General features: G+C 35.8%; 5 protein-coding genes across 5 annotated transcripts; 1 reads left to right on the top strand and 4 right to left on the bottom strand.

Annotated features, from left to right (window-relative positions):
- Positions 1-3,009: 3,009 nt before the first annotated feature.
- PHYBLDRAFT_65355 (hypothetical protein) lies at positions 3,010-3,911 on the bottom strand (the record flags this gene model as incomplete). Its single annotated transcript, XM_018441442.1, has 6 exons — positions 3,010-3,119; positions 3,161-3,231; positions 3,515-3,620; positions 3,651-3,678; positions 3,756-3,794; positions 3,867-3,911. The coding sequence occupies 6 exons, from the start codon at positions 3,909-3,911 to the stop codon at positions 3,010-3,012; spliced, it is 399 nt and encodes a 132-aa protein (XP_018290767.1).
- A 178-nt stretch (positions 3,912-4,089) lies between these two features.
- PHYBLDRAFT_146043 (hypothetical protein) lies at positions 4,090-5,023 on the bottom strand (the record flags this gene model as incomplete). The annotated part of the gene is made up of 3 exons (XM_018431585.1): positions 4,090-4,592; positions 4,842-4,876; positions 5,010-5,023. 3 exons carry the CDS (start codon positions 5,021-5,023, stop codon positions 4,090-4,092), a joined length of 552 nt encoding a protein of 183 aa, XP_018290766.1.
- An 848-nt stretch (positions 5,024-5,871) lies between these two features.
- PHYBLDRAFT_168989 (hypothetical protein) lies at positions 5,872-6,766 on the top strand (the record flags this gene model as incomplete). Its single annotated transcript, XM_018435989.1, has 4 exons — positions 5,872-5,932; positions 6,038-6,202; positions 6,401-6,420; positions 6,584-6,766. 4 exons carry the CDS (start codon positions 5,872-5,874, stop codon positions 6,764-6,766), a joined length of 429 nt encoding a protein of 142 aa, XP_018290765.1.
- Positions 6,767-7,108: 342 nt separating this feature from the next.
- On the bottom strand, positions 7,109-8,242 carry PHYBLDRAFT_168988 (hypothetical protein; the record flags this gene model as incomplete). Its single annotated transcript, XM_018435988.1, has 4 exons — positions 7,109-7,291; positions 7,455-7,474; positions 7,673-7,837; positions 8,224-8,242. 4 exons carry the CDS (start codon positions 8,240-8,242, stop codon positions 7,109-7,111), a joined length of 387 nt encoding a protein of 128 aa, XP_018290764.1.
- Positions 8,243-8,647: 405 nt separating this feature from the next.
- PHYBLDRAFT_168987 (hypothetical protein) lies at positions 8,648-9,781 on the bottom strand (the record flags this gene model as incomplete). Its single annotated transcript, XM_018435987.1, has 1 exon — positions 8,648-9,781. The coding sequence occupies one exon, from the start codon at positions 9,779-9,781 to the stop codon at positions 8,648-8,650; it is 1,134 nt and encodes a 377-aa protein (XP_018290763.1).
- Between the last annotated feature and the right edge of the window lie 730 nt (positions 9,782-10,511).

The raw sequence follows: 10,511 nt of genomic DNA, 5'->3' as shown, positions 1-10,511 counted from the left end.
TCATTGTCTGTAGGCGGCTGCTTGGGATTGCCGACACTTTTTTGATGGGCGGACGCACAGTTTCGGTCCGCTCTTCCACGAGTGGAATTACTTTAGTAGCAACGATAAAAAGGCCGGTCTGGGGAGGACAAGTGAAATATCGAACACTATCCAAAAATAAAAGCAAATAATAATCATAAAAAAAAACAAAATATATAGAACAGTAGGTGTGAATAATTATTATCATTTATTTATTTATTGTTGCTGTTGTTATTGCCTTTTTCTGTTAAGGATGAGGATGATGAGGATTTGGGTCTGATTCAACTTACCCCTGAACACAGCCATCGTTTTTACCGGAGCCGACCAGGTCCAACTCAATTCCTGTCCATATTCCAGGCTTGAATTTGGTCTGGCCGATGAAGCGTAGGGTGCCGATGACGCTCATTGTTGGTACAGCAACGCGTTCGTTGAGAACAAGCTGTTCTGAAGGAGATTGTTCTCGTTGTGGGATTGTTGGAGACCGACTGAGAGAAGAACGTGAAGTGGATGTCTTTGAGGATGAGGATATTCTAGAGTGAGATTCAGTTTCGCTCATTTCATCTGTAGATGATGTTGATGTTCGGGCGATTACTGAGCGAGCTTGGGTGATTGCTGTGAGTGGTTTTTGGGGAATAGGAGAATCCTTGATGGATCGACGCTGTGTTTTTGGTGGTTCTGCAGCAGGAAGGGTTGTGTTTGGTTCATCGGGTGGTGATTGTCTGGTTGGTCTGTAGGAAAGTTTTGTGCGAGGTGCTGAAAAGGGATCCTGAGGTATTCCAGCACCATTAAGTCTAGCAATGCGGGACATTGATTGAATCGATAGTGAAATTTAGACTGATTATGATGATAATAGAAAAATAAAACCAATGATAATTATAATTACAATAGTAAGAATAGTAAGAATATAATAACAACAATAGATAAAATAAAAAAAAAACAAAAAATATTAAAAAAAAAAAAACACACACACACAGATAGAAAAGGAGAGGGGAGGGAGAGGGGGGAGGAGGAAAAAAAATTGAAGGCTCTATATAATAAATATTATTATTATTATTATTATTATTATTATATACATAAAATAAGACTATACATAGGGCATTTTGGTCAAAATAACCGGCGCACAGTGAAATCAATATATATATTTATCACACCCACTGATTTTCCACCCATTTGTGGTAATTTTCAACGCAACTAACGCTGTAGGATATGGCAGGATTTATAACTCCGGTTTTGTAGAAAATATACGCGTGCGTCTGTGTTGTTTTAGCCAATATATTGTAGCTTCACTTTAGTAGAGAGCATGCTGATACTCGTTAGTCCTCCAGGCAAAACTAGCAGCCATTCGTAATCGGTGCTTGAATTATTTTATCAACCTTGAATCATTGCAGTTCCTACAGTTGTTACTTTGCAAATATGAGCTGTAAAGAGAAAGAGAATTGGCTCATATTCCAGACAAAGATTTTAAGATGAACTTTATCCAGAAAAAATAAGTGTTGAAAATGGGCTATTGTATATGTCTTGATCAATTTGTAGATTAAGGTTTCCGTTATTCGACTACATTAGCCCGAATAATAGTGTTCGCCAGCATACGGATCAAATTATTTAGGAATGGAAGAAGGTCAAGAATTACAAATTTAGCTAGTGACATACTTTATATAGAAGCCATTTCACCTGTCCGTCGTTTTCACTTTTGACCCAAAAAACGTAATTTGACTCTAATCATTCGCAGCGTTCAAGTAACATGGGTGGGATGAAAAGAAAAATCATAAATACCAAAGTTGATTTGACGTTATATTAGAGATACATTCAACCCCCGGTGTAGTTGACTAATGATCATGCTTTTAATCTTTTCTTATCCACAATAATGTGATCGTCTTTACCCATTGTTCGATATGCTTTTATTGTGTAATCGTGCAACCTTTATAATGAATTTTATCAGTAGTGGTTTATCTTTCTTACATTTTTGGACAATTGTCTGCTCTCTGCGCTTATAACTCAATATTTGGAGGCGAGAAAAAAAATTCTACTGGGGATAATTTGATCTGTATTCTGGTGAACACCACAAAGAATTTCGTGAGCACCAATAAATGGGATTTAGCACGTTAAATGTCAGGTTTGGATGTAAAGACCATTAGAGAATCTCCAAAATAAGGATCCAATATATTTCCGTGTATCGTACTAATTAATTTTCAGATCATACAAAAATCTAAATCAAGGGAAAAGCAAGTTTTAAAGAGTTGCAAAAAGAAGATATAATTATATAAAGAGCCCGTTTTTTCCTCTTCTTCTTTGAAGTCTTAATTAACATCTTGAACGACATACCAAATTTTGCATCATAAAAGAATCTTTAGCTATCAATTTTTTTTGAATACACAAGGCAAATATCAATGGGATAAAGTTGTTCCATTTATTTTTGTCAATTTCATAAAAGGAATTACATCAAGTGTAGCAAGAAATTATGAAGTGGTTTGTTGGTTTTAAGGACAAGAAGTGGGGATTTACTTGGGTTGTATCCTATGCACGCATTATCGCTGACAGTAATATTATAGCATGCTATTATCTCTTTATTCTTACAACAAATGGTCTTAATACTAATACAATAAGAAAAAAACTAGTTCAAGGTATGTAAAACAGAATATGAATTGAATTATATTTGATCATATGATATAATAATAAAGTTACCAAAACAATAGGAATATAGAATAAAGTGACTTTAAGACATTTCTATAAACTTGTTTGAGGTTTCAAGGGTGTGTTTATATGTAATACTTTGATTAACCAATACTTTTCTCACTTTTCTCTGTCCAATTTTGATTTTTAACCATTTTTTTTTAACTATTGCTGTTAAGAAATAAAGCTTTCTTTTCGATTTTACATCATTCCTTTATAGTAAAGGTAGGCTTTTTGTAAAAAAAATAAATAAAAAATAAAAATAAATTGGAGAATATTTATGCTTATACCTCTCTTTTCACTTTCCAGTAAACGCTCGATTTAATGCTGTTTAATTTCGTAAATCTTTTTCGAGCTTTTCCAACCGTAGTCCCACAAAGCAGGATTGTAATACAGTGTTTCTACTTGAGATTGGGACAAATTAGGAAATGCTTTAGACGAATCAAAATGTGATAGTAGACAGTATGTTTACCTTTTGTGGACAGAACGAGAATGAAATTTAGACAAAAGAGAGGGTGTCGAGTTATGATAATTTCAAGATGACTAAAAAATAATTATGTAAAGCCCAATCAAAAATAAAAATAAAGCTCAGACACAGTTATGAATATTATAAGTTGAAAACATTGATACTAAGAAATTTAGAGGAAATTGACCTTAATAAACTTGACTTTCCAAGGCTTATTTTATTAAGTATGAAGAAGAGGCTACTGGCTATCATACATTTTGTTTTGAAGTGGGAAAAAAAAGCCCAATTTTTACTAGAAATTTAGTGAGCATTTGAAGTAAAAAATCAGGGATTACCTAACTTTTGGCTTCAAATGCTCACTAAATGGCCTCCACCATGAAATTTGAAAAACAAATACTGGAATTTAATTCGCCGCGTAAAATAAAAATTTGCAAACGTTTGCAATTCAGGCTCGAAGACACCCTCTCTAAAGTAGAAATTTATTCAAACATCTTACCTGTAATTAAATGTCTCAAATAGACAACCTGTTTACGTTATAGTGATTAGATTATTGTTGTTACTGTTGTTACTGCTGCTAACTTCTGCTTGCTCGCTTACTTACCTTTATCAGATCTTTGGAAAGCGGCTGGTCGATGGGTTCCTTTCCAAGTTTACAAAGCAATTGTCATCATATTTTTTGCAGCATTAACATCTCGCTGCCACAGTGTATTACAGGTTTTACAGACCAGTACACTGTGGCCACGAGTGTGATTTGCATATTCTAAATTCTTCGCTTGGCAGTTGTTGTATGTATTTGAGGTATTGTATTCATCTATTGTAACAACTACAAGTCCTCCATCTCTCTCGTTTCTTCAAAACCTCCCACAAAATTCCTGTCACTCCACATCAGTTATTCTTTAGTCTTGCCAAGTTCTTCCCGAATATTCCGGCCCTTTTTATGAGGTTTGATCGTATACGGTATTTTTAATCGAGGCTCTATAGGTATCCCAGGATTTTACAAGATCTGGTGGTACGTTAGCGCTCTTTGTTACTTTTCTGTCCTTGACAAGTTGGCATACCGGGTACCAAAATTTCTGTTTGTAAATGGAGTTAGGTATTGAATCACGAGAAGGTGCCAGGCAGTAGCTGTTTATGAGCATCATTGCCCTGGATATGATATTACGGGGATCGTTTGAAGTGATAATGATCTTATTTATTAGTAGCTCTTTGTATTCATTGTTGACAGCAGTGTCCAATGGGAGTTTTCTCGTGAAAGCTTTGTAAGGAAATCCAAGATTGTTTACAAAGTCTTCGGACTTCGATGGTATATTATTAGGGCATTCATGAGATCGCGATGTACTGTGACCCTCTTGTTGACAGCTTTTGTAAAGAGCTAAGGAAGAACATGCGTCCAATTTTCTTCTTCGTGTAGCTTTACGTTTATCTTCTTTTGGCTCTACTAGATGTTCCAATCAATAATAATAGTAATTAAAAAAATGTCCATTAGCATAAAAAAATAGCTATATAGAAGAGACGGGTTGAAATAAGTACCATTTTCAACTGAAGTTTCTTTATAAAATGTGCATTTATAATACTTTGTACTTGTATGCCCTCTCTCTTTCTCCGCAACCCTTATAATCATGTCTATAGCAAAAGGTACACGATTATAAATGCTATGGACTTGATCGAAGCAATTACTATATTTTACCTTTAAAAGGATCATTTACGTTTTCTTCAAACTTTCTTTTTGAGAATAAAACTTTTGAACATGTCAAAATAAAAGCAAAATGGAAAGAGCTATCGATTAATATCAAGGCATGGCCATCAATTTATACTATATCGTGCTAGATTTACTAAGAGAATCTGTACCGATTACGTTTCGGGCACCATTATATAAAGCGTAACATAATAAATTGACGTTTGTGTTTTGAGTTTCTTTCTTCGTATATTTTTCTGCTAAAACGAACAATGGTCTATGGAAATGAGCAGCAAAAAAATCCCACGAGTTATGTTCACTGAGCCTGACAATCTTGAAATTATTAAATTTATATTTTCAATGTATTTATAAAAGGCAAATAACCAATAATATATATATTGTTAAAAGAAGAATAGGAATAAAATTACCAGTAAAGAAAGGGCAACTTTAGATTGTCAAAAGTTTAACTTTTCTTTTATAGAATAAGCACAGCTTGAGCATCTCTTTTTGACCAGTATTCCATCCTCGGTACGGCTAATATATACTATATATGTAATGTTTTCTGGAATCTTACCGGCGCATATGTTTTTAATGAACCTGAGTACGTGTACAGAAAAAAAATACAAAATTCATACGCCTAACTGCTTTTCAAAGGTGTGATAAAAGCAAGAAAGCAAGCGCCAATAACCACATAAATAGCAATCCCGTAACTGTAACGTAAGCAGTTTGTCTCCTTGAGATATTTAGATAATTATAGATAACATTCCTGAATAAGTATCTACTTTGAAAACTAATTTCTCTCCATCTAAAAATTTTCCAATTTGTCTCAATCTCAAGGTTGAAACACTGAGATGACAAGTTATTTTATTACTAGCTTATATCTTCATTATTTTGCAGCTTTATAGGCATATATATATTTTAAATATATAAGTACAAGGGTAATGTATGTTAAGAGATAATGTTTATATATTTGTTTATTTGTTTATTTATTTATTGAAGGTAAATATTAAGTATATATATAATTCCAGTCGGTATATCCTAAATGCCTATCCAGGATAGTCCATCGGCGCTCCACATCTTGTTCTTGTGCTTCAAAATCTGCTGTAATAAAAAGAAAGAAAAAGAAATATAAAAGTACATACCTGCAAAAACAAACACGCAAAAAAAAAACGGACCCAACGAGAAACAAAAACTAACTAAAAACACAGTACGAAGCTGGGGACATCTCACTCATACGACATCCGGCGGATCAGCACAACGCCGAGATGAAGGACGACTACGCGTCAAAAAAAGAAGTTGGCGCAATGCCTTGAAACCCTCGGCCTCGTACTCAGAATCCTGGACACCACCAGAGCTCAGTCAGGGTCCCGAAGGTTAACCTGTTGGCTTGAACCTCGTTATATACAAAATAAGAACAAAGTAAAATGCTGAGATGCTTTGCTTTAGCTTGTGTTTTGGAACGATTACTCACCGATTAAGGAGTCCACCAAAGTACTTGCGCACTCTAATGAACTCGCCCGCTGGACCGCTATTTGTTTTGAAAAAAAAATTATGCAGACAAAACACATTAGTATCTTTTCATGTCAAGTTGGTAAGTAGTAAGCATGAAAATTAGCAGCAGATTTTTGCACACAAGAACAAAAAAGGAGTGGTTTTCTAGACTTCTGGTCATGTCTTGCTGTCAGTCTACTGTAAATAACAAATAAAAAGTTAGATCTTGCTCAACATTAAGTGCATGAGGTTGGTAGCATTAGCCATTCGCTCGTTTTCTTGAATCTGTCAAAGTTGAAAATATGGAGCGCCTCTTTAAAAAAGAAAAAGGCGAAAATATGTTCAGGTTAGCTTATGACACCGAAAGAGAGGTATTTGAGCTGGCTTTAACATGCTGGTGGTCTTTACATTCGTTACTTACCTGGCGTAAACGTAGGCTGGCCTAAAGGAAGGGAAATACAAATAAACAGACGCGTATGCCCTTGAAATAATTTTTCCTACGCCAATACAGGTGACATCATCATATATTTGTGATGCAAGCATTCTTAGCCACTATGAGAAAAAAATTGCGCTTCAGGGGGTGATTTTAAAAAAATCACATGCATTCTACAGAATCGCCCTCTGAATCACACCTTTTTTTTTTACCGCAGTGGTTATTTTGCTCTAATAAATTCTCTCACAGTGGGTGAGAATGCTTGCATCACAAATATATGATGATGTCACCTGTATTGGCGTAGGAAAAATTATTTCAAGGGCATACGCGTCTGTTTATTTGTATTTCCCTTCCTTTAGGCCAGCCTACGTTTACGCCAGGTAAGTAACGAATGTAAAGACCACCAGCATGTTAAAGCCAGCTCAAATACCTCTCTTTCGGTGTCATAAGCTAACCTGAACATATTTTCGCCTTTTTCTTTTTTAAAGAGGCGCTCCATATTTTCAACTTTGACAGATTCAAGAAAACGAGCGAATGGCTAATGCTACCAACCTCATGCACTTAATGTTGAGCAAGATCTAACTTTTTATTTGTTATTTACAGTAGACTGACAGCAAGACATGACCAGAAGTCTAGAAAACCACTCCTTTTTTGTTCTTGTGTGCAAAAATCTGCTGCTAATTTTCATGCTTACTACTTACCAACTTGACATGAAAAGATACTAATGTGTTTTGTCTGCATAATTTTTTTTTCAAAACAAATAGCGGTCCAGCGGGCGAGTTCATTAGAGTGCGCAAGTACTTTGGTGGACTCCTTAATCGGTGAGTAATCGTTCCAAAACACAAGCTAAAGCAAAGCATCTCAGCATTTTACTTTGTTCTTATTTTGTATATAACGAGGTTCAAGCCAACAGGTTAACCTTCGGGACCCTGACTGAGCTCTGGTGGTGTCCAGGATTCTGAGTACGAGGCCGAGGGTTTCAAGGCATTGCGCCAACTTCTTTTTTTGACGCGTAGTCGTCCTTCATCTCGGCGTTGTGCTGATCCGCCGGATGTCGTATGAGTGAGATGTCCCCAACTTCGTACTGTGTTTTTAGTTAGTTTTTGTTTCTCGTTGGGTCCGTTTTTTTTTTGCGTGTTTGTTTTTGCAGGTATGTACTTTTATATTTCTTTTTCTTTCTTTTTATTACAGCAGATTTTGAAGCACAAGAACAAGATGTGGAGCACCGATGGACTTTTCAGGGTGGAAATGTAGAATGCTTATACTAAAGACTTTTCTTTAATTAATCAATTAATAAACAAATCATTTAATCAATACATATATGAAGATACATTATTTACAATGTTGTATGATTCTGATGTCCTGAAGTACAGTGTAGTTTAAATATCTATAGCTGCATATCTACAGAACATAAGTATATATAAATTGATAAGGCAAACTGGGAATTTTCGAAAGTAAATCAGTACTTACTATAGCTTGTGGCTGACATACAGCCACAGTTTAACTTTAGTGAGAGAATATTGCAAGCTTTTTTTTATCTTTAAGGGTGGTGTTAAGCTGATATTTTGTTTAACCAACATTTCCCACATTTTTATATTTGCATTTGCCCGTTGAATTCGTTGGCAGCATTTTTCATACATTAAATTCTAAGTTGCATACATAAACCAATTCAACACTTGTCCCAGTTTAAACATCTTTTTGAAGGATTCTTAATAAATAGTACATATTATTTTGCAAAATGCTCTCATAGATTGCACACCATAAAATATTATTTTTTTCAAGGCAAGTTTATTGTATAAAAAATATCATATCAAGTCATATAATAATATGTAATTTATAGGCATAAATCAATAAATCTATCGTGGCTATAAACAGGGAGCGTAATAATTTAAGTCTAATTATTATCAGCTGTTTCAGGGTCATGAAAAGGGTAATCGGTATATCCAACGCTACCCAGGGTAAAGAAGGTTGAGCGGTCATACTTATTTAAAGGTAAGTCGTTCTTAATACGATGAACAAGGTCGGGATTTGCAATGAAAGAACGGCCAAAGGCAACCAAGGTGTTTTCCATCAATTCAGCAGTTTCAAATGCACGCTTTGGATGAGTGGTGTATCCACCGGCAGTAATGAATGGACCCTTCCATACTTTGCGGAATGGATCAATGCTATCGTTCTCAAGAATCTCAGTTCTATCAACTTCAGGGTGAAGGCCGCTGATAAAGTCATCACGAGGTTCAATAAAATGAAGATAGGCCAGGTCAGGATAGTTCTCCTGTAGCTGCTCTACAACGTATCCCCAGGTCTCATAAGGCTTGGCGTCGATCACATCTTTGTATCCAGACCAAGGTGAGAAACGAACACCAGTGCGATCTGCTCCGATTGCTTTGGAAACACTTTCGACAACCTCCAAGGTAAAGCGAGCACGGTTTTCAGCTGATCCACCGTATTTATCTGTACGCACATTAGACGAGCTGTTGAGGAATTGATCCAAAAGATAACCATTAGCACTGTGGATCTCAACACCATCAAACCCAGCAGCAATCGAGTTTCTGGCAGCTTGGGCGTATTGCTCCACAATAAGGGGGATTTCCTCGGTCTCGAGCGCACGAGGTACTTCATAATCCTCTCCGGAATCATTCTTGCCTCTAATTGCAATAGCAGATGCAGAGCCAGGGAGCTTGTTGCCTGGGATGTTAGCTGATTCATTGGCGCGACCAACGGCCCACAATTGGAGGTATATAATTCCACCCTTGTCATGAACAGCCTTAGTTACTTCTTTCCATGATTCGATCTGCTTGTCAGTGAAGATACCGGGAACATGTGGGTAAGCACCGGACTCTTCGGAAATGAAGACACCTTCAGTAATGAGTAGACCACCATCAGTAGCACGTTGTGCGTAATACTCGGTCATCAAAGGGATAGAGATATGGTCTTCATCAGAGCGACGGCGGGTCAGAGGAGCCAGGGCAATACGATGTTTCAAGAGAGATGCACCGAGTTTAATAGGCGTGAAGAGAGCAGTAGTCATGATTTGATTTGAGGGTTGAAAGTTGAATTGAGAGATGATGGTTATTTTGTGATTGATCTAGGGACTACTTATATACTATCAGCATTTTTTTCTGTCGCCTTATAGCTGTATATTGACCTGAAGATTTTTTGATTTGATATGTCAGCAAAAGTTTAAGGTCATTTATCTGGTGAGTACAAAATCATTATTGTCTTTGATTTGGACCACCAGGGCTAGATCTTTACTGAATATGTAGGACAAGGTCAACAAAGTATTAGTAAGCTATTCATTATGAAAACTTAAGCCTTCTTGGCTCTTACGCTATAATACCTTAATATAGACTTAGTATCAGAAGAAGAAAAGACTGGCTATGCTTATAAATCAAAATATGGTGCGATGTGAGCATGTAATATCAGAGATCATTATACTGCTTAATACATCATTCTTCATATCAAAATATATAAGACGTTGGCTTTGCAGTTTGATGGCCTTAACATTGCATAGAGTACTGCTTACTAATTCATGAAATAAACATAAAAGCTTATAGAGATGTTTTATTTTACTAGACAAAGCTTCAGGGGATAAAGAAAATCCAGCTTGTGAAATATTTAATATCATCATTATTTGGCTAAAGCAGAAATATATCTTTATGAATATCTTTGAATTTAATATTTTCTTAAGAGCTATAACCATTTAACACACAGCTTAATTCTATAGAGACTTGGTTTAAATATGTAGTTTCTGATGATTT

This window comes from Phycomyces blakesleeanus, assembly GCF_001638985.1.
Source record: "Phycomyces blakesleeanus NRRL 1555(-) unplaced genomic scaffold PHYBLscaffold_12, whole genome shotgun sequence".
Lineage (NCBI taxonomy): Eukaryota > Fungi > Mucoromycota > Mucoromycetes > Mucorales > Phycomycetaceae > Phycomyces > Phycomyces blakesleeanus.
Note: the sequence above shows the minus strand (reverse complement) of the source record. Positions and strands in the feature narration are given on the sequence as shown.